Raw genomic sequence first — 24,149 nt, forward strand, 5'->3', positions numbered from 1 at the left:
ACATACATTAAATGCTTATTGTTATGAGCCACTGTATCAAAAAATCTTTTGTATGTGTATGCATCCATAGTCGCTGAAGCCTGATTCTAAAGTTGTTATAGGGTGAGCAGAAAATGTGCATCAAAATTTTAGTGTTCCTGTATTACACTTAATGCATTCTGAACATATACTCTACTCTATGGCCAGAAATGTGTGGACATTCACACCCCCTTATGTGTTCCTTCCCCAAACTGTTTGGGAAACACACAACTGTATTGTCTTTGTTTTGTATGGTATAGCATTTAAATTTCCCTTTACTAAAGCTAAGAGGTATAAAATCTGTTCATAAGGCATGACTTGCTCGGATTGAAGGCTGTTATAATAGAAAAGAAAGAAAAAATCTGAAATTTGGACGTTCAAGTCACATAAGGGTGTGATGATCATGTGTTCTAACACTTTTTTTCCATTTACTGTACATTTTCAAATTTCAGTCGTGTGCTTTTTAATTTTGTGGTTGCCATATTTGCAGTATGCAAATGCAATAATAAGTGTCAGTTAACTAAAATTATTCACTTTCCTGTGGAATAGAACAGAGTACGAAGCCAGTATAAGAAAAATCTGTATCTGATTGCGGTTTCTCTAAAATGTCTAATTTCAACCTATTTTGTTTAGTATATCTGCCCTCATATTTATGTGTAGGTATTCATTCATTGATCTTCAGGAACCATTTTATTATTTAACTTGCTAAAACAAACATTTTCTTCCCACTTGACCAACATTTTCTATGCTTTTGCTTTGTAAAATACCCCTTAGAGCAAATATACAAATTGAATTATTCCTGAGGCAGCAGTTTAAAATTATATTGTACAAAATGCCTTCTTTCCATAACCTTTCAATCACTACCTGGATACATTTTATGCTTCATTTCTAAACCTTCATGTATACTATTCATATTATTTCACGTATTATGGCGCCTCCTACTGGCTTTCCTCCCCATCACATCTGTAGCAATAAAACTAAGCATCACCTGTTGTTACAAATCTGCACAGGGATTTTTCAAATATACAGCACTTCACATACAAACTATCAAATAAATTTAAGATGTTAAATATCAAAGTCTGTAAATAAATGCTAATCTGCTTAGCATGATGAATATTTGTATTACTGATAATAGGGATTTTTTTGGTTTTGGAATTTAAAATTAGAAATAAACCAAAGGTTTCAAAAGTTTTAATGTTTAAAACAAAGAAAGCAAATATTTAATATCTAATTAATATTCAAGATTTTCACTATTTCTACATCTGTCAAAATGTAAATGTGTGATATTGAACTGCTTTGTACTGTACAAAGGTCAGATACTGTACAAAGGTCAGATTTTCCTTAATATCTTCTAATGAAGAGTGTGTTTAGACTGGTGATGGCAACATTCACCAATTTGCATCGGTGCATAAGCAAGAGAGTTATTGATGCATCGAATAAAAAAAGTGTGCATCAGATACATTCATTTATATCCCGATGCATCATTTTTGCATTGGAAAAAAAAATTTGTATATAATTATTAGTAAATAATAAAAAGGCCTGTTTATGAAAGGGCCATTCTTTAGAAGTCAGAAGGCACTTAAAGTAAATTGATGATTTGCTATCTGTCTGAACCAAAGAAATAAATTGAATTGCATATCATATTTTTTCTATTGCATTAGGTGCAATACAGATTCGCCCCTATTATAGTGCAGTGGGTTACGATTTCGATTCGACTCAACACAAACGGTTGATCTAAAACAGACCAAAGTTTTGCACAAACTTGTGAACATACCAGAACATGTAATCTAACGTGAATGTAGTCAATTTAATTTTGTAATGAAAACTCTTATTAGAAAAAGATGCAAAATAGATGTACATTTTCACTAATACTTCCAGACTTTCCAATATCCAGTCCCACTATATATTGTCCTTTTACTACTTTTGCTTGGTATCTTGTAAGCTCAAAATCTTTGGAAAAAAATCATTACGACCACTGTGGGGTATATTTATAGACACATCGTGTGGATAACAAGTACATGATGACATTATTGGTATTCCTCATCCTTCACCCGTACCCACAACTCACTATTTTATTTTATATACATATTTATTAATATTCAATTGTACTAAGTTCTCTACAAGCACAAAAACTGAGATAAAACAGTCAAAAAAAGGCACAGTATATTAGTTTTATGTAACTCTGAGTAATTAGACTGGTTCTCTCTCGGATTTGCCGAGTCGCTTTTCCAGGACTGTTGTGTTCACTTGATGCATCATCAAAAACTGTCCATCCAGATGAAACACTGGGATGTCGTACTTATACCTGTCATACCATACACCGTTCTCAGGAAGAGTAATGTCCACCTCCTGCAATACAAACTTAAAAGAAGGCAACAAACAGTGTGAAATTGATATTGACTATATTTATATATTGTCCTAAACTGTAAAACTAATGGGGGTGAAACTGGCTTTATGGATCAGTGTTACTATCTTACCCTGTGTTTATATGGTTCAAGCATTTCTTTTGCTTCCTCACACAAGGGACATGGATCCTGTTAAGGAAAATGGTAATAATATTGCACTGAATTCTTGTAGAACAAATCAGATACTCTAATCATTTACATGTTGGTTTACCTTTGTGAAAAGAGTTAATACAGGTAAAGCCCTCTGTGAACAGGACGTCCTGATAATCCGTGGAGAAGTCTTTATGTAGCAAAGAAGCTTTGGAAATAGGTTGAGCATGTCTGTAAAATAAATCAGATCCCTTTACAGATCTTTGTGTATTACTCAGGTGAACCCTGCCAATGCAATGCATGTCCATGATGTGATATATAAATATTATATAATACACCGACTAGGCATAGTATTATGACATTATAACATTATAACTGGTACATGAATAATATTGATTATCTCTTCCTCTTAGCACCTGTTAGTAAGTGGGACATCAGACAGCAAGTGAATATTTTGTCCTCCAATTTGATGTTTAATAAGCAGGATTAATTTGGTTTTGTGCTAGTTTGACAATGGCCAAATTGGGACGTCTAGACGACTGGGTAAGAGCATCTCCAAAACTGCAGCTCTTGCGGGATATTCATGGTCTGCAGTGGTCAGAATCTACCAAAACTGGTCCAAGGAAGGAACAACGGTGAACCGGCGACAGGGTTATGGGTGGCCAAGGCTCATAGATGCATGTGGGGAGCGAAGGCCCATGTAGTCTGATCCAACAGACGAGCTCCTTTAGCTCAAATTGCTGAAGAAGTTAATGCTGTAGATGCTTAACAAGTCAGGACTGTTTTGGCAGCAGAAGAGGGACCAACACAATATTAGACAGGTGGTCATAATGTTGTGTATAATGGGGACATTCCAACATGGGGCTTGAGACCTTCTTAGAGCAGGAATACATACGTTTAAATAATATAAAACCTTTTAGAACGTTTAGGAAACGTTTTACCAACCATCACTGGTTAATGGAAGGATATGGTGAAAGGTCATCGGAATGTTTTTTTGAACCACGAAGTGCCAGGAAATCATGCACATTCTTTGACGTTCTGTCTGTAATGAAACCTCTTCAAGAAACTACATAGGAACTAAATAAGTTCTAATTCTAAACCAAAAACAAACATTTTAAGCAAACAATAAACGTTACATATGCATCATAAACAGTGCACTCTGCTTCCCCACGTGCATTCACAAACACTTCCGGGTCGAATGAGTTACTTATTTTTTATGACAACATGATATACCATATTTCATATTTTTTTTATTTTTTATTAATAAAACATGCCGATAACTTCAGTGAAAGCCCCGTCTCTGATACTCTTACCTTTAAAACACAGGGACAAGTAGAACAGGAACTGAAAGGCGGGGCTTGCTGCAAAAAAACAGCGCTTCCTGTTAACATTTAGTAACTCATTGGACAACAAGGCTGCCAGTCTTAAGCAATAACCATCTAGTGAAAGCTGTGCATCATCAAAATCAGACTCAGAAAAACATCCCCCCCCCAAATGTTTGCAATTGTAAGTAATTAAAAGTAAGTAACGATACAAGGGTTTGGTGACAGAAGCTTGCAGTTGCACAAAAAAAAGCACAAAGAACAAACGAACGAACGAACACGTGCGCACGCACACACACACATATAAATATATCTCTCACTCATTGAATTCAGGTGTTCCAATTAAAGGTGTATAAAATCAAGAACCACATTTGTTTAATGATGTCTCAAATCAAGAACCAAAATCTGCCATCAAACACACATCCGGCAATTAAAAGCATCCGTGTGGAAACATAGCAAAATATGATATTTTCTTTTCATGCTCTATGCTAAGGTTGGTTTCACCAGTAATAAACATACATTTGCATAAAGAATCCATATTTGTCCATGTCCATGTTAATTAGGGTATTAAAAACTTTCAAAGTATTAATTCAAGGTACATTTAGAACAGATAAAAATGTGAATCATGCTATTGGTCTGACCATGTTTAATGACAGTATGGGATCACCTGGACATAAAAGGACATATAAAGAAATACAACACAACCTAAATCTAAAGAGGAACTCTGAGAAGTGCTGAAAGAAGAAAACTTAAAAAATGTCTTCCCAAAAGAGTTCAAATTGTACCAGGACTGGCACTGGATACTTCTGTCTAAAATATGAGCTCAGGCTCCACCACCAAGTCCAATGTGTTTTCTAAAACAATTACTGTTTTAATAATTTTTTTATATTTTAAAAATACTTTTTAGGTAACATATCTATGAAGAGAAACAATGCTTGTAGGCTTAAAAACGTATTCCAATTCCATATTTGACGCCAAACTGCAGAATAAAATAAAAACTATTCGCTATTTGAACAATAGATGTCGCCATTTCTCTCTTTTCTATCAAACATTTTAGCGCCCAGTTACAGACACTGAAAATGATTTGTAAAAACCCTGTAAAGAAACAGTAGTTAAAATGTATAAAAGAGTTGTATTTTTTATATAATGGTATTTAAATGTATATAAACCCACATCCTTAGCTCGTATATTAACGACAGTGTTAGAAAATGTGGATAAAAGTGGTTGTTAGATAAAACAACATGTTTAAATATATATATTTTTTAAATAAATTGTATTATATAAATTAGCTGGAATAAATAATTATTACTTGTTCTGTTTGGAAAAGCTAAACAACACAAGGCTTTGCAGTGTCTGCTCTCCCCCATAGTTCTCCAAGTTTGAAGTGTTTCTCCTCCTCTCCATTGCTATGTTAATGAGAAGAGCTGTTTGGAGCTCCACACTGCACCTCACGCGCTCTGTCCTGTCTCTGGTTAAGAGATGCTCAGTGTCTTTTCTGCGAAAAACACGTCCATGTCTCGCCTGAGTAAACCTGCGACCTCCTAACCCAACTTCAGCTGAAATCTGTGGAAGTATTTCGAGTTGCATCTGAACTGAGCGTCTTGATGTTTTTTTTTTCTTTTTGAGGAAACTTTCATCTAAAACAAACAACAAACAAAAAACTTGCATCCGAGTGCGCGTGCATCTAAGCGGATCCATGAGTTTGGACAGAGTTGGTACCTGGACATAGAACTGGTGAGATAAATGTTTAAATGTCTTAAGAAGAAGCGGTTTATAGTGAATTTCTGTGATTTGCATGCATCTAATTATGCAGTTTTTACTTTATTCGTTTTGTTTGTTTGTTTGCACTAAATAAAATGTGTGCTTGTTTGATGGTAGAAGAAAGTTTTGATTCTTCAGTCATTTTTGGGAACTATTTAAGTAATTAATTATAAAATCCTAAAAGGTTTAATTGAAAAGTCAACTAGTGTCTATAATGCTATTATTAAAACTATATTATATATTTATGCACCTTTCTTTTTTTTATTTTTTTTTATTTGACAAAATCCAAAGTAAGCAAACACAAGAAAAAAATCTTAATCTAATACATTTTATGGTGTAACCACCCTTTGGCTTTCAGTTCTTACACCTGCACACTTTGTACACTTGCACTAAATCAGGATTATGGTGGGATTGGAGTCAGATGTATAATTAACCAATTACATCGAACAGGAGCAAATGATCATCAATTTCATATGTAGGTTGAATCACAGTCATTAACTGAAACAGAAACAGCTGTGTAGCAGGTTTAAAACCTTGTGAGGAACAGAAATACTACTAAAGTGAGGGTATGGACAGTAACATGTCATGGGATATGCAACATGTCAAAACCAAGCAGAGCAACAAGACACAAAGTAGCTTTACTGCATCAGCAATGTCTCTTCCAGGCAAAGATTTTAAAGCATACTGGGGTTTCAAGATTTGCTGTTCAAGCTATTTTGAAAAAGCACAAAGAAACGGGCAATGTTGAGGACCGCAGACACAGTAGTTGGCCAAGAAAACTTTAATAAAAACTGCAGCTGATGAAAGACGCATCATGCTTACTTTACTTCAACATCGTAAGAGGTCTATAGTGCTGTCAACAAAGAACTGGCAGAAACTAGTGGGACTCAAGTACACCTATTTACTGTACAGAGAATTCTGGCCAGAAGTGGTCATCATGGAAGAAGTGCAGCTAAAAAAAACAACAACCCTGACATGAAAACAATGCAAAGAGACTTAACTACACACAGAATCGACATCTGAAATATTTGGTTGTAGCAAAAGAGATGTTTGGTGAAGGGCTGAAGAGTGGTACAATAATGAGTGTCTGCAGGCAACAATGAAGGATGGTGAGGTTTCTTACAAGTTCGGGGTTTTGTTTCTGCAATTGGAGTTGGAGATTTGATCAGGATTAATGGTTTCCACAATGCTGACAAAAACTGGCATGTACTTCAGATCATTTAATACCATTAGGCAGACATTGGACCCAAATTTATTCTGCAGAAGGACAACGATCACAAACGTACATCCAATGTCTGTAAGAACTATCTTCAGTGTAGAGATGAACAAGGAGTCATGGAAATAATAGTTTTGGCCCCCTGATCTCAATGTCATCGAGTCTGAGATTACATGAAGAGACAGAAGATTATGAGGCAGCCTACATCCACAGAAGACTTGTGGTTAGTTCTCCAGGATATTTCGAAGAGCCCACCTGCTGAGTTCCATCAGAAACTAAGCAACTGTGTACCTAGAAGAATTGATGCCGTTTTGCGTGTGGTCCAAATATTGATTTCTATCGGATTGATCTTCTGTTAAATCATTTTCAATTTTCTTAATTAATAAAAAAAATAATCATCTTGTTATTATTCTTGGAGTCTTCTCTTGTTGTTCTTGTTATGAGTACTTTCCGCAGTACTGCTCGGTTTCCTCTAGTGAAACCTTTACAAGTATGCATTCAGAGATGTCCTGTTCTAGAACTTGTCACAGATAAATACTGTTGAATTAAAAGCTAAAATGTGTGACACATCAGTGAGTTAAGCAATGCCAGGCAGTCCTCTAGGGCAGGACTGTTTACATGCAGGAAGTTTTGCCAATGTCCTTAGGGCTTGGCTTTAGAAGTGAAGAGCTCCTGCTGTGGTGCGCTTTGTCCCTCTGTGGGATCCTCAGTCATGTGACTGGTTTGAATGGACAAGCGGACTGTCTGTCCACAGGCGAACGCTCATGCTGTTTGATTTGACTTCGGGGTGCAAGAGGGAAATATGCTCACGCTGCATTTTAAAGTATACCCTTTTTGTGGCTGTCAAGTAATCAGTGCAGTCATACTTATAATCTAGCTATGAGCAAGTCATCGTTATTTTAAGCATGCACTTTTTTGGAAACAAACGTGGTGCAATTTTCTAACCAAGTGCATTTAAACAAGTGCGGCAAGATGATCTTTCATCAACGGTTGCTGTGTTCTTTAATCGGTTCGCCTTGCTTACTTTCAGCTTGGATCATAGGTTTTTTTTTTATCTGTTTTGGAAAAACTGCACTGGATTGTATCGAGTGCAGGAATGAATATGTACAATTTTAAAAACGGATTTGTATTGGATCTGAGGGTAGGAATATTGTTGACTGGATAAAGGGAATCTTGTTTAGAAAGAAATTTGGGAAAATGTACTATATTGACATCAGAAAAAGCCTAATGCAATGAAAAATATGTTGTGTATGACTTCAGGTATGATTGCAAACAACTGCTTCCTTTTTTTTTTTTTTTTAGAAATGCCGGCTGGGATATGATGTGTTTTTGTTCTAATAATGTGGCCATTTTATTATTGCAGTATGATTGTTTTAGGGAGTGGTACATTGCTCCAGATGGCTGCAATAAAACCAGAAGTATTCTATGGTATAATTAAAGGGCTTCCCATTATGGAGCGTCAGTTTACCATCTTCCTGGAGATAAAAATATGCCAAAACCATTGCAAATGTTATAATTTTGTATGCTTCTTATTTAAAAGTTGCAGAATTCTACAGAAAATGCTTCTCTCAGCGCTTCATGAAGCACACACTGTTTATGCATCATAAAACAAGTGGAAGGAGCAAGTTATTTGTTCTCTTATCCAGTAAGACAGTGACTACTGTTAAACAGAAAAGAAGTACAGTATTGAAGTATAGTATTAATCAAATACTTCAAATACTTACTACACTTTGGCAAAATGACTCTAATTTTGAGTCACAGAATAGTTAGCTAGAGACTTATATGTAGTTCTATTGAGTGACTATGGACAGCTGTGAACTGTGAATAGTGTGGAATGCAGTGCATGGCAGCTCAAGCGCTCTCACTTCATTCACACACAGTTTTGGATCTGAAAATTCTGTAGAAATGTTGTTGTCTTTTTAACTTAACAAAGACAGATGTGTTTTGGGAGGGCTCAGTGGGAACGGCTCACAGGGATGTCGTCTGACTGACAGGCACATATTGCTGCATTTACTGGCTGCTTTAGTAAGCGGTGTGGGAAATCAGCAACCTCTAGTGCCATGAGTCTCTTACTGGATAAAAAAAAACAAGTTGGTTAGCAAGTTCGAGCTTTGGTGGTTTGATGCTTCACTGATGTTATGGAGAAGAGTTTTAGTCTGTATTTAAGCCAGTCAACCACGCTCCAGTTTTTTCTAAGGGAAAGTCTGAATTATTTCCTCAGTGCTGTCCTCCCAACACAACAGCCTGAAAACTAGCTGAATCTACTCAAACTATTCTAAGGACCAAACTGTAAAAAATGGACACAAGATGGACGATTATGCCATTTTTTAAAAGTCATTTAAAAGGCTTTTTTCTAGTTAATATTTCAGATGTAGACAGACATAAAGAAGGATTCTAACTCTATATCAGAAACAAGATATTTACTCCATAATGCAAAAATGCAAATATGACCTGTCGTGATCATCTTATGTAATGAAAGTAGTCACTTGTGATCGACTCATTCATAAGTTTTTCATGAGCTTAATTTTTGGATGAAATTGCCAAACCCAAGTGCCCAGAAATATGAGTCCCATACTCTTGTATAATGGACAAATGGTGCGATTGTATTTTTGTCTAGAAAGATTATCCTTCTTTTGTGAAACATTTCTATAGCATCTTACACCCATATAACTTCTCAAATTATTTCATTGGTTTAATAAAGCTATGAATTATCCAAAGAATCAGTAAGAAGCTATTTTATTGGCCTTTAATTTAATCGTCTTTGTGTGTGTGTGTGTCTAGAAAAATAGTTAATGCTTCCAGAGTTTATGTCCAGAGGGACACTGTAATGGAAAAAAACAGAGATGGGAGGAACATTTCAATGCCTTTGGGTTCGCTCGCAAAACTTTTGCATTCTGCAAAGTTTTGTGTTTGCAATCTTCACTTGTGTGAAAACCACACCTTGAACTAACCACTGACTTTATTTCTTTATACTTGTGTTTACTTCTTTATACTTATGTCCAAGCTCCAAAATAACTCTATGATCCTCTCTACTGTATGTGTGTTTAGTTACCACAGCTAGACAGTAAACCAGAAGTACTATTTGTATAAACATCCTGAAAAGAGGACAAAATAGTTTTGATATAGATTTGAAATTACATATCTTTGTCATAAAACGCAAGCAATTTGTGAACAAATGGAAAAGCATAAAAATATTTTTTCCTTCCAGCTCATATTGTTTCAATCACCATGTCCCTTCACAGAGTTTGTGATTGGCTTACCAGTGGATGCCATCATTCCTTTTTGTATTGTCTCATTCTATAAACCGAATAATAATCAAGATTAAAAAATTATAAAAATATAGTAGGGACCAGGTGTTAGATAGACATCACAGTTCAGTGAAACCTTATGAAAGTGTGCTTGTCCTGAATTAATTAATTAATTACTGTCTAAATATATGAGTTTTGGAGGAAGCTGTTAAATATTGTGTTACAGATGTCACCCTGGCAAAAAAGACCCTAATAGACCTGTATAACTTGGAGTGAGAAGAAACAAGCTCTCACAGAAGCCACTTACATGTAAAGTGGATAATCCTGTATTTCCTTAAGGGTATAAGCCATGCTTTATATGGTAGACACAATACTCATTTCCACACACTTACATCGTCTGGAGGCCCTGGACTCCCTCAGTCTGGGGCCAATAGACATCTGCGAGCATAACATTTGGTAAAACCATATCCTCATGCTAGCATCAATGAAGCGCATGTGCATGAAATTTGAGATTGGTTTCAGAGCGGAAGCACAGAGCAGAATTAATTCAAATAATCATTTGGAGTATTGTTAAGGTGGGCTGATTGTAGCTGTTGGTTGTAAACCCAAAATTAACACCCGAAAGTTTCAAATGTTTCAGCCAAGTTGGAAAAAAGGAACATTTGATGGCATTGGAAGGAACGTATCCCATCTCACGACACATGCCTAGGGCACCACCTGTCTCCATAAAAAGTGAACCGAGGACAGTTTGGAGAGAGAGCAGTTTAATGCAGCATTCTGTTGAGTTTTTAATTAGCCCCCTGAGTGGCTTTGCCCATGGACAACCCCCCTTCATTGCCTGCATGCTCTGAAAAGCTCAGGCAGAGAGCAGCCTGTGACTTGAAAACTAATTATTTTGGGTGAATTTTTTGGAGCAGAAATGTGGCTCGGGGTTACACCTGCTACTGTTACCAACATGCCGAACAAATGTTAAACAGGACTATTTACGTTGTTGTTTTACCCAGAGCAGATTGCACAGATTCCCACTGGAGTGACGTGTAAACTTTCTAATCAACAGTCCCACTTTTGATCAATAAACTTTTCTTTTTTTTTCCATTGCATCAAGGCTAGTGAAGTATGTAATGGAATCTTCACTCTGTATACAATACAGTTATATACAGTGTGTTTATAGTGTGGTGATGATCAGCTCAGTACATTACAGCAGGAAAATTTCACTGTGGGTCAGCTGTACTTTGGCAATGCTGTTATAGTGAAATAATCAATGATGTAATGATGCCATATGGCATATGGAAATTGTATGTATGTTTGATATTGGTTATATTTAAAGTTGTGAAACATTTGCAAAACAAGCTAGTTTCTGTTTTCACTACTATAAGCTAGAAGCACCCATTCCCTCAGTCTCGTTTTCTCTTTCTTGAAGTTATTACAACTGGAAAATGTAATCTCCTTTGTCCTTTAACAGGATTACAGTTTCAAAGCATTACTGTTACAAAGCACTGACAATGGAGACTCCTTCCTTAATTGTTAAATCAACACGTCATGTTAACACTACTAGGATTGTCTTTGCTAAATATTAGATTTAGCTTTAGAATAGTGTGAAAACTCGGGTGAAAGAGCAGCAGAATGAGGGCATTAGTATAAAACAGTGATTTGACACCACATTTGTCAAAGTTTAATAGAAAATCAACACCTTTCATATTAATCAGATTCCAAAATTCAACAGCTCATTTAACCCAGAACTTCTGTTGTACAGGTTACAAATTTTTGAAATGCAGATGAAGATATGGTGCCTGTTTTTTCAGGCCTTTGGCTTTTTTTTTTGAGATCTATGCTAGTATGGAATATAAAATTGTTTTGATTGGACTGAACTTTGCCACTGTGCTTCAAATGAGCATTCCTGAATGAATCATGTAATGTGTGGAGATCTTTAAAACCGATGTGAGAAGGCATTGATGTATGGGGTGCACCAGCAGGTATATATTGCATTATTTAAAAGATTCCATGCACAGCATGTTTTCTTGTTTCCTGTAGAATGTCTTAAAACAAAACAAAAAACGTTAACAATTCAAAGAGCCTTTGAGGAACCTTTGGTTGTTCTTGAGGGTTCTTTGGGCCATTCATGCTTCTATTTTGGAACAGGGCTCCACTTGAAATAAACAACCCTTAATTGTAGGGTTCCGCATTAAACAAAGATTCTTCCAGAAGAACCCCTTAGAGTTTACCCTTTTAAAAAAATATTAGTATTCAGGATACCCAAGAAAATACTGTACAAATACAAGAGAAAACAAAACAGTGTTTGCACCATTAAGGATGTTAAATCTGCCCACTGGCTTGAGCTTGGAAACACTTCAGAGTGTTCTGCTCATAAAGTTGACCTTGGGTAGATTTAGGGCTTCAGTTCTGCGTATCTAAGTCCCAAAATCCCTTTCTCCAGGCGCCCAGTGTACATGGGCCTTTTCAGACACCACAGCAGCACCCTTGTTTGTGTGACCCCCCAGTTGTTGGAGAGCTTGAGTCTGCAGCTGTGGCCAGCCAGTTAGGTGAAACCAGAGCAGGGCAAGTGCTGTTGCTTCCATTCACGCTGTTGAGAAGAGAACAGTCTTCACTCTTTCTTTTTCACAAGGATGTCTATTAGGCCCACTCAGAGACTCGCGCTGTAAAAACGTTACTACTTTGAAGTGTCACAGGGTCACCGCTATTGTAGTAACATGAAACCAAAGATAAGAGGAAACCTGACTGGTACAGTTTTGCATGCTAAGCAGATACCATGCCCGAGGAACAGTTGTTGTAGTGAATGTGTTTGAAAGTTAATCTAAAATGCTGGGGAAGTTTTAGAGAGTCCTTGTTGTACATAGTAATTGATTTTTGGATGACCATTGCCCATTAATTTAGTTAAGTATTCCTTTTCACATGAGACTTCTACATTAGCTTGGAATGCTAGTTTTCTGTTCCTTGCATTGTTGTCCTAAAAGGTTTGGCTAAGACCTCAGCATGGTGAATGCTTTTTGCTGATTTAAAGCTGAATGAATGCTGTTTTCAAGCAATATACATTATTTATAGTAGCATGATCATTACAACTGACTTCAGCATATTGTAAATGGCTGTAAACATGTAAATCCTGTGCACAACCGTGTGTTGCTAATGATTAGAGTTTAGCATTCAGCTAAGTCTAATGGCTGGTAGTTATGTTTTAATGTAATCAGGGCCCAGGGTCCAAAGGAATAATGATTTTAGGCTTTCTGAATACTATTTTTGATACAATTTAGATTAATTACCCAATAATAGATTTAAAACCAATAAATAAACAAACAAATGAATATTGAGTAATTATATCAAAGATTATTTTCAGCCACATTTTGGAATTCTTATTTTCATTCTCTAATTTGATCTCATCCAAGCTGTTTTTCTGCCACTAGCAATGCCGGGTGAGGTGTGACATGACTGTTGATGTTAGAGTTGCTTTGTCCAAGCTCTATCAGTCCAACAGGCAGAATTTGTTCAGCAGGAGACAGCCGCTTGGTTTCCGCATTGGCGTTAGCTGGTAGAGAGCTGGAAGTTTTTTGAGACAAAACAGTGGCAGTGTCTTAATAACATGTGGCTCGGCTGGCAGCAGAGCAGCCATTTTCAACAGACTGCCACACTGTCCTGTCAATCACAAAAGAATCATGCATCCAACCACATACTTTTACTTCCAAATATATATAAGAATGTCATTACTACTGACTTCAACGTGCTGGATATGTTTTGCTATGTTTTGATATCACAAATTAGGAAACCCATAATGAGATGGTGTATGTTAAGACATTTTTGGGGGATCCCACAGCTAGGAAATTCGGGAAAAAGCATGGGAATTTGGAAGCCACTAAGTCTGTCTCTTCAGAGGTTACTTAACAACAGGGCTTCCTGCCTTTTTTGGGTGAAGTTGTAACTTCCTGGCAGAGGCTGTGGGTTTTGTTCACACCAAAAATACAATTCTAGTCCTAATGTTCCTACTGGTTTACTTTGATTTTACACATATACAATTTATATACAACACAAAAAAAAGATATAAAACTGAAGTGCAATACATTTAGATATAATTACATATAAATATATTTTATGGAAATAAACTTCAGGAGCATTTACAGCATTGCTTGGTGTAAATATATGACTCTAAACAGAACATTTTCCAAACTGACAGTAAATATGGATGTGGAGTGTTGTTTTATGTCAAATGGTCCAGAGGCTTAATTTCTTTCTTAATATTTTATGTCAAATAATCCAAAGGGCATAATTCATTTGGATTTAAATCTATGAATAATAATACCCTTCTCAGAAGAGCTGCAAAAAAACAAACAAACAAAAAAAAAAACATTATGAGATTGAATCAATCATGCTCGGGAGTACAAGGGACCATATTTAACTGTTAGGAATGGCATAATTCTCTTTTTTCTGTCAATCACAGTGACAATAGTTAGGCGTGGGCATCTCTGAGTTCATGTATGCAGAAGGGGGCTGATAGAACTGTCCTCTGTGTGTGTTACAGGGGCTTGTGACCTAGAATGAACAGTAGTTGCACGTCTCGAAGGTGACAAAGAGCTGGTTTGTACTTAGGAACTGGCCAAGAGTAAAGTGGAAAATAAAGTATTTTTAAATGGCATCACTAAAACCGTTGCAAGAGGTTAACACGTTATAAATGGACCTTTCAAATGATAATGTCAATGTCATTGACAAATTGTCAAATGATAGACAGCAAACAAGATTTCAACCCAAAATCAGTGCTTTGGGCATCACAATCCCTGAATTTGCATCTGAGTTCTGAATGGCAGAAGGAAGTCCACATAGGAAGTCTAGTATAAATGAGATTGAAGTGTAGTGGTCTGATGTTAATAACCTTGCAAAACAATACAGGTGGTGTGATGTTATTCTTATAATCAAATAATGATTATTGAGTGTTAATATTGAGTGTTAATAATTTTGAAACCACTGTTTCATAGAAGAAATACAAAAAAAAGAAAAAAAAAAAAGAAAAACCAGAAAACCAATGTTTAGTACAGTAAGTCCATATGCTGAAGAAAAAACTGCACTCATTTAATTTTATTTAGTTTCATTCATTTTTTGTATTATATTTTGTATTTTATACCAGTAATTGTATAGTGGCAATACCTTTAAGGAGCATTAAATCCAGTCTTTTTTTAGACAGATAACCTGCAAAATTTTTAAACATGGCAGTCTGGTCCAGGTTCTGGTTCCGGTTTATATTAATAACAAGCAGATGCTTAAAGTTCTTTGTCCTTTAGTACAGAAGTTAAATTCCATAGTTCATAGAGGGATTTAAGGTCTTGAATGTTGAATTGATTGAGGGACGCTGCTCTAGCAGAAAGCAGATGCTAGTAAAGAATCAAAACATGGAGTCCAAGGAAGAATTACACACGCATAGACTAGATGTGTACTTTTTAATAAAGCAATAGCTAAAAACAAAACTGTTTATTCAGTTTAACCTTTAAATTATAAGAAATGTTTAACCAACATGGCTACCATTCCATATTTCAATGCCATGCAATTCCATCCGGACTGCAGCTAATTGGAACCAACTTCACAATACAATATGGTAATGAGCCAAACCATACACCCAAACTCTGTATGCATTATTCAGAAAGCAGACAGTCGGCTTAAGTGTTAAATATTATGGAATGGCCTGCCCAGTCACTGTAACTAAATCCTATTGAACTGTTCTGGGATAAACTGGATTGCAAGGTCAAGTAGAAATATCCAATAGTGAAGAACAACTGTGGCAAGAGTTTTACAGTGGCATGGCAAAGCATCAGGAAGATGCGGCATGCAAATCAGATGAAGCAAACTTTATGATTTTGAAGCTTGTGACCAGAAGAGGGTACAAAGTTATCACACACTCTGCATCTGAGCCCGAGACTAATTGATAATTTGCAAGAAATGTGGTCGTTGAGACAAAATCGATCCCTGAATCTGTAAATGATATACAGGTAGCACATCAAGTTTATATAATATAATATATTTCTATACTTGTGACACATTGGAGCAGATATGATATTTGCAATATATGGCAAATGTGCTTTGTTGGTATGTGTGTTTGTGTGTAGAGAACATTCAGGAACATTCAGCAAATGCTTTTCGTTTGTCTTATGTGTTTTAATGTTTCTTGCTTAAAGGTATTTCCATAACGATGCTCCCCCTTCTGTGGCGCTGTGCCTCTGTCCTACTGGGCCTGTCATGCTTCCTTATGGGAGTGACATCATCGCTGAACCTGGAGGATCCTAATGTCTGCAGCCACTGGGAGAGGTACACCACCCTAATCCAACCCACCCAAACACACCCACAAACACACATGCAAGCACAGACGAAAATATAGACTTTAATGCAGCATGCATTTAAAGTACTGCACTATTTACTATCTGTATTGTCGAATAAGATCTCTAATACGTCAAAGAACTTCACTTACAAAGGAAAACTTGTTTCTATCTATGTAAACCGTGACAAAACTTTGATCTTAGAGCCAAAAAAGCATAAAATTGACAGAAAAGAACAGTATGTGACTTGCACACTGGTGTGTTTGGTCAGTGTTTTGCCAAAGGCACAACAGAATATAACATAGTGAGACTTTTCAAAAATAATTATTTTCCATCGCACTTGTGACATGGGACTTTTTTGTTATCTCTTCTTGATTATTCAGTGATATATCTGGTTGTTGACATGTTTTTCTTAGTAAGCTCTGAATAGGCCTGGGGAATTTGATTAAAAGAACCAATAAAAATACTGTTCTAGAATAAAGTTAATAATGATCAATCAACATTTATTTTTAAGAGAATTAATTAATAATACATAATGTTTTACCAAAGTTGTGGAATTAGATGTAGATTGCGAACTTTAGATTTTTTAGTTTTTTATGATTATGATTTGTTTCTTATAAGTGAGCTTAAAATATTCAAGAAGAAACTACTGTCAACTGTTTTATAATTTCATAGTGTATGTAGTTGAACATCCAATTCCATATTTTGTCTCCATTTGATTTTATAATACCCTTCACTCTTCTGGGAAGATGTTCCACTAGATGTGTCCTTGTGGGGATTTGTGATCATTCATCCACAAGGGTGTAAAATCAGGTATTGATGTAGATCCGGTGTGCATTCCAATTGATCCCAAAGGTGTTCAGTAGGATTGAGGTCAGAACTCTATAGAAGGCCACTCAAGATCTGCTGCTCCAATCTATGTAACACGTATCTTCATGGAGCCGGGTTTGTGCACTGGGGAATTGTCATGCTGGAACTGGTTTGGGTCTCCTAGTTCAAGTGAATGGGAAATCAGATTCTACCACATCCAAAAACATTCTCTACCATTATGTTCCTCCAACTATATAGTGACAATTTGGGGAAGAACATACTGTATTGCCTTCCCGTGGGCTCACCACCTGCAGGAGGGACCGTAAGGGACGGTGCTGTGAGGATTGGGCAGCAGTCGAAGGCGGGGGCCTGCTTAGACTGCTACCCCCGCGACCCGAATTACGGATAAGCGGGAGAAAATGAATGAATGAATGAATACTGTATTGCTCGAAAAGTCAGTTGTCTTTATACTTTCGTCCTGTTACTTGTCCAGGAGTTAGCATGTAGCAGATAATTATATATAGCTAAAAAGAGAAAGTTACACTGCTCAAAGCAAGTTAAGAGAAATAAACCTCTGTTAGCCATAACAAAGAAACAGAGAAACTGACATTTTAGCAATAGCATTAGATTAGCAAGATAACATGATATAACGTCAAGGTTTTTGTAAGAATGTCCGAACCAGGTAAATTGTCTGAACCTTCATGTTTGTACCGGTTAAACATTTAGACTTAAGATGTAAGAAATTCGCCTTCAAAACAGACAAGAGGCCACATGCATGCACTCATATAGTCAAGTCTTCCTCTTTGACACATACGCACAAAGTTTTAATAGGCAGAATACTTCCTCAGCGTGATTAAGGAACGAGTCAAGAATCCATTAATGCAGATTGAAAAAGAACAAAGGTGGAGGCTGCTTTCCCAGATAGATTTACTTTCACTGAGTAATGCGTGGTAACAGCTGCAATGCTCTGAGCAGCCATGAAGAGGAAGGTGGTTCAACAGCACCTGCAGAGACACAGTGTGAGCGTGAGTGTGGTCTGGGCTCGTTTCCTAACGGATGGTACTTACCAACTCTTAGTCACCACAGTTCAGGCCTGTTGGGGATTTTTTTAAATGTCACAGAAAGCAGTAATAGTGAAATAGGCAATCATAAGAATTGAAGTAACTTTCGAACAATTGTAAAACTTAAATACTGTAAAAGTTTGTAGTTTTTTAAACCATCACTGAAGCTTCAGTTTTAAAACATTTGACTTCATAATAGCCTCTTTTACATTTATCCAATTCTGCATAAATCAGTCCCTGCTGTCAATTCCTGTAAAGGGTTTCTTACACAAAAGTGTAATTCTTTTTATTTTATTGTTCCAAAAAATGACCCTTATTATAAAGCACATTTTTTCTCCAAGAATTCTGTACCTGTCCAATATCCATCATTTAGTTTGTATTTGCTGAGAAATCCTGCAAGTCCATAAGCTCCTGTGTTGAAATTCAAGATGCTATAATACTGTAATATTATATATAAACAGTACATATGCTATTTAAGCAAATAATAGAATTGTGTGGGGGTTTGTCATAAAATGAGGAATACTTTTGCAAGATGTTATGTTAAATTACAAACACAGGGCCCATTATCCAATTTACAATTCACATAAACAGTGCCATGAGGCAAAATATGGTTCAGATTCGCAAGAAGTCAAAAATAAGAATCTGACAATGATATGTTGAACAGAGCGGTTTCTATATCTGACTCAGCAATGTGTAACGTTTCAAAGACTAGAATACAAATGTGAGAATGGATAGAATGATGAGAAAGACACTGAGAGTAAAAACATGAGTAATTAGTTTAAATGCACTAGTTTATAGCTCAGATCCTTCACTAAAAATAAAAATAAACTAAAATATATATTTCTCTAAACTCTAAAGCATCAGGCAATGTGTTATAAATAAATTTTTTCATCTCTTTCAATGGATGTGGTTGTTCGATGTAAAGAAATTGAAACTATTCAGTTTCTATACACTGATATGGTTTTATTATATTTCTTTTTTAAAATTTTCACAGATCAGTCAAACATTGTTTTAAGACCACAATGCACTTGTGGCTTCGGTGTTATTAAAATATAGCTTTGGCAACAAATGTAAGTCTTATAACACCACGGTTTATTCAAATGTCACTAATTTATCCCTCTCCTATTAATATTTGCACTGAATTTAATTGGCGGCCACCCATGTACAGTGAGCAGTGTGTGAAAGCTGAGACATTGCACTTATACCTTCATTATGGCCTATTAACATACTCAACACTTGTGCTAGAGACGACCACACAGGATCATAAACCAGTCGCAGGTTGTGAGGGCTAACATATTAACATATGCTTTCTGTATTGTGCTTGTCTTTGCAGTTATTCGGTCACGGTGCAGGAATCGTACGCACACCCATATGACCAGGTTTATTACACCAGCTGCACTGACATCCTCACATGGTTCAAGTGCACAAGGCACAGGTAAGGACGCACTGTGTTACGCATGTAGGAATTACATATAATTACTTTTAGTGATTCAGAATTTAAGTTATTTCATCAAAAACCTCAATGTATTGTTCGCTTATTACTATGTACACCAGCAAATTGTGTACAGTTTTAAAATTAGTTAATTAATATTTACTTGAAATCAAATAATCAGCAGTGCCAATAAAGCTGAGGAATTCAGTGGCACTGTATTTTAACTAATAATACACAATATAGATTCACAATATTTCATTTAAACAGTGCATTAATTACAATGTTGTGCATTAGGTATTTATATATTGTAGCATTTAGAAATTCACCAGTATAGTAATTAAATCTTTCTTTATCATAATAATGATCCAAACTGGTGGATTTAGGGTGAGCTACAAGACGGCATACCGGAGAGGAAACAAGACCATGTACCGTCGCAAGTCTCAATGCTGCCCAGGTTTCTATGAGAGCAAAGAGATCTGTGTTCGTAAGTATTACTCAGTCCCATGTCCTTCTGAATTCATCCTCCAGACAGCTCAAAGTTTAAAAAACTGTAATGTTCTGTACAAGTTTGAGTTGGTATTTTTCTCAGAATATATTCCATGCAGCACTGTGAGTTATTGAAGACCAGCCTTGAGTGAACACACCCCAATTGATTACTTTAAGATTTCTAAATCAACTTCTTTTTCGAAACTGTAAATGCTAAACTTTTTGTTTTTGCAAATTTGCCTCAAAATGACAGGGAAACTCCCAGAAGTAAACCCCAATAAAATTCCTTGCTTAAAAGTTTTGCACAGAACTTGTGAAACTTTTGGCATTTGCAGCTGATTAAATGTAAATAAAAGGGACAAGGATTACAATTTCACGTTATACATCAGCGTTTTATTGAGAATCAATATCGAACTTTTTAATGAAGCATAATTCATAAAGAATTTTGAACAAAATAAATAAATACTTCTGGACCATTTCCCAGAGAATTATATCCTGAAAAGTGAAAACATCGGACATCAGATAGCAGCCATTCATTCAAAGATATTAATGAATAATATTTGTAAGTGACTGTAAGCTAAAATCATTTCAAACCACAGCATTTTTTAAATAACCAGCTCCCATCTAATGTGTCATTTTTATAAGTCAGAATGTTTCACTTATATTTTATATTAACAGCCTGATCACATTTCAGTCTCCTCAAATGACTTGGTGTGGTGAATAGGGTGAGGGCAGGCAAGGGTAACATTGGCTGGTTACAGAACAAAAGGCTGATAACTCATCTGATGAATCAGCCTTTACATTACACTTGATTTAAAAAAAGAAAAAGGTCATTGTTGCTCAGAGGGGCTTTAACAGCTCTGTAAAAGAAGCTCTCACATTTAAAAGTTTGGTCATGTTCACGTGGTGGTTTGTCATGACCGTGCCAAGTTTCCAAATATTCTGTTTTGTCTAATGGGAGACAGATTGAAACAATATATTATCTATATACAGTACAGACCAAAAGTTTGGACACACCTTCTCATTCAAAGAGTTTTCTTTATTTTCATGACTATAAAAATTGTAGATTCACACTGAAGGCATCTAAACTATGAATGAACACATGTGGAATTATATATGGAATTATATACATAACAAAAAAGTGTGAAACAACTGAAAAATGTCATATTCTAGGTTCTTCAAAGTAGCCACCTTTTGCTTTGATTACTGCTTTGCACACTCTTGGCATTCTCTTGATGAGCTTCAAGAGGTAGTCACCTGAAATGGTCTTCCAACAGTCTTGAAGGAGTTCCCCGAGAGATGCTTGGCACTTGTTGGCCCTTTTGCCTTCACTCTGCGGTCCAACTCACCCCTAAACCATCTCGATTGGGTTCAGGTCCGGTGACTGTGGAGGCCAGGTCATCTGGCGCAGCACCCCATCACTCTCCTTCTTGGTCAAATAGCCCTTGATGCCTTCAGTGTGACTCTACAATTTTCATAGTCATGAAAATAAAGAAAACTCTTTGAATGAGAAGGTGTGTCCAAACTTTTGGTCTGTACTGTACATTCTAACTCTAATCCCTCTTAACAGAGATTTTAAATTATTATATTCTTAGTCCTAATGAACTAAAATCAGAAACTATTGATCTTTATTTTCCTTTCTGTCTATATATACTGTATATCTGATGAGCATATGCACAGTGACCATAAATGTTATGGGTATATGTATATATGGGCATATATTTATATGTACATATCCGTGTATAGATGTAGATGCAGGTGTGTTTATATATACGTTTATTCAGTTATACATTTCTGCTGGAAATGTAATGTTGATTTTTTACTTAGACATAAAGTAAATAAAAAGAATTCTCTATTAATCTATTTTTCCATCAGAATCTAAACGACTTCAAAGCACTTTTTATCAAGTCTCAGACATTTTATAAATGTGAACGTTTTCAACAAATCTTGAGGGTCATTTTTATAATGTTTTGAGATATGAATAAGTGTCCAAAAAAGTAGGCTCATCATTTATTCATGCAGTACTTATTTTACTAATATTGTAGTGATTCCATGTATTGCTTCTTAGATTCATTTTATATGCATTATAATGGAATTTTATTCCCAAAAGTTTGTCGACACCTGATTAGCACAAGCATATGTGCTTAAAAAACATCATATACCAGAATTATTCTTCACTTTGCTGCTCTTAAAACATTTGTCTGCAAAGAATTTTCCGCAAGATTTAAAAATAGTAGTGAGAGCGAGGCTTTATGGAGTCTGCTTGAGTTCTTATACACAAAGTTTGGCAAAGCATGTCTTTTATAAACCTTGCTTTGTGTCTTGTCATGCTGAAACATGTTTGGTCCTTTTAGTTTGAGTAAAGTGAAAGCTTAATGGTACAGCATACAAAGACATTCTATACAATTCTATACCTTTGCATTTGTGGCTCACATGTGGGTGTAAAAGTCAGGTGTCCACATACTTGTGGCTAAATATTGTGCATGCATTTTTTTATTTTAATACCGTAAGTGAATGGCATTTCATTTGGTGTTTCCTAACCATGGACTGTGACTCATGAGCTCATAAGCACTAGGCCGTGATTACCGTAACTCATTATTTCCAATGTAATCCATTCTGTAGGCCAGGGTTCATAACACATCCTAGATGTGTCAGCTATAAACACAGAGCTCATTCAAGATCATGGAAATTTTGCTGTAATGTTCTGTAAAGCTGCATGGTGTAATGGATTTGGTTCTGTTCTCACTGTAGATCTATCCTCTGTGCTAAGTAATTTTTGCTCAACTGTGCTCACTGTTTCACCATCAATGCTATCAAAACACATCAAAAGGTCCTGGTATGCCAGTAACACAGACTCGATCCTTTAATGTTTTCTAAAAGCCTGAAACTCTTTACATTGTGGTTTCGTTTTGATTCTCATCAGTGCATGCTCTTTGTCTGAAAGGTAGCCCCTCTGTGTAGAAGGTCATCGTGTTTGTTTTTCCCATTAGTTCATCTTCTCATTGGCTGCATCCGTTTGAAGGAATGAAATCTGACCCAAGTTTCTCTTGTTTTTCTCTTTTTTACCTCTTCCTCCCACGCTGATCCCTTCTTCCCCAGCACACTGTGCTGAGAAATGCGTGCACGGCCGATGCGTGGCCCCCAACACCTGTCAGTGTGAACCCGGGTGGGGAGGAGCCGATTGCTCCAGCGGTAAGTCCTCCAGCTGGAGCTGTCTGTCTCATAACACACCCATACACATGCACATTCAGACACACGCACACACACAGAGCTGCTGTGTCAACCTTTCCAAAACATCAGCAAACAAAGGAAGGCACCCAGAGTGACGCCAAAGGGTTTGAGTGTTGTGCCAAGAGTAGCCTCCAAACACTACAATTCTTTTGAACTATTGACCCATTTTTAATACTTTATATGCTTTATAGAAATGTATATAATAAAATAATAATACTTTATAATTCTTTTAAATGCACAACCTACAGCTGAGTGCAAAAGTTTGCACAACCTTAGGACATCTGTTTTAACTCTGCCAGATTGCTTGGCTAGCGTGCCCATTCCTTCTCACTGCCATTGCCAAACACTCAGGATTGTGGCAAAAATTGTGGTATTTCTTTTTGTTTTTTTTAATGACCTTTTTTTTGTTGATTTTACTTATGATTTGGATTAAAAATGGCATTTTACATTTTTTGTATTGAACTACTAAGTATGAGTAAAGCTGTGTTTTCATCCATGTCACAGTGTTTCTCCAGTTATCCAGTTTTGTATGGAAATAGTAACGTCGTGATAGTTCCAGAATATAACTTTCTAAAACCTACTCTCTGATTACTGTGCATTATAGATCTTTAAGGTAATTTCTAGCCTAAAGGTATTAGCCAATGTCCATTTGATCTCTGCTGATTTTGTAAAATCAGAAACAATCCCAGTGCCCTCATGGCCAGGTGTGTTGACTGTAGTGGTTTGAAGGTGGCGCAGATGAATTAGATGAGCTCCTCAGTAGC

General features: G+C 36.2%; 2 protein-coding genes across 4 annotated transcripts in view; one reads left to right on the plus strand and one right to left on the minus strand.

The window, feature by feature from the left end:
* Positions 1–2,088: 2,088 nt before the first annotated feature.
* On the minus strand, positions 2,089–3,727 carry cUnh5orf63 (chromosome Un C5orf63 homolog). 2 transcript variants are annotated; one of them, XM_083568165.1, is made up of 4 exons: positions 3,681–3,727; positions 2,635–2,744; positions 2,496–2,552; positions 2,089–2,379 (listed from the first exon to the last, which is right to left on the minus strand). In XM_083568165.1, exons 1-4 carry the CDS (start codon positions 3,688–3,690, stop codon positions 2,209–2,211), a joined length of 348 nt encoding a protein of 115 aa, XP_083424291.1. In that variant the 5' UTR covers positions 3,691–3,727; the 3' UTR covers positions 2,089–2,208. The 2 variants fall into 2 exon arrangements, with proteins under 2 accessions (XP_083424291.1, XP_083424290.1); XM_083568164.1 differs by lacking the exon at positions 3,681–3,727 and adding an exon at positions 2,930–3,301.
* A 1,512-nt stretch (positions 3,728–5,239) lies between these two features.
* Positions 5,240–24,149, plus strand: part of megf10 (multiple EGF-like-domains 10) — a 50,305-nt gene continuing 31,395 nt past the window's right edge. The window contains exons 1-5 of one of the 2 annotated variants that reach the window (XM_083568948.1): positions 5,240–5,569; positions 16,228–16,357; positions 19,570–19,671; positions 20,052–20,152; positions 23,254–23,346. In XM_083568948.1, coding sequence (XP_083425074.1) covers positions 16,242–16,357; positions 19,570–19,671; positions 20,052–20,152; positions 23,254–23,346 — 412 coding nt within the window. In that variant the 5' untranslated portion in view covers positions 5,240–5,569; positions 16,228–16,241. The remainder of the gene's footprint in view (positions 5,570–16,227; positions 16,358–19,569; positions 19,672–20,051; positions 20,153–23,253; positions 23,347–24,149) is intronic. The other variant, XR_014537926.1, reaches the window with a different exon arrangement.

This window comes from Silurus aristotelis (genome assembly GCF_946808225.1).
Source record: "Silurus aristotelis genome assembly, chromosome: 18".
NCBI lineage: Eukaryota > Metazoa > Chordata > Actinopteri > Siluriformes > Siluridae > Silurus > Silurus aristotelis.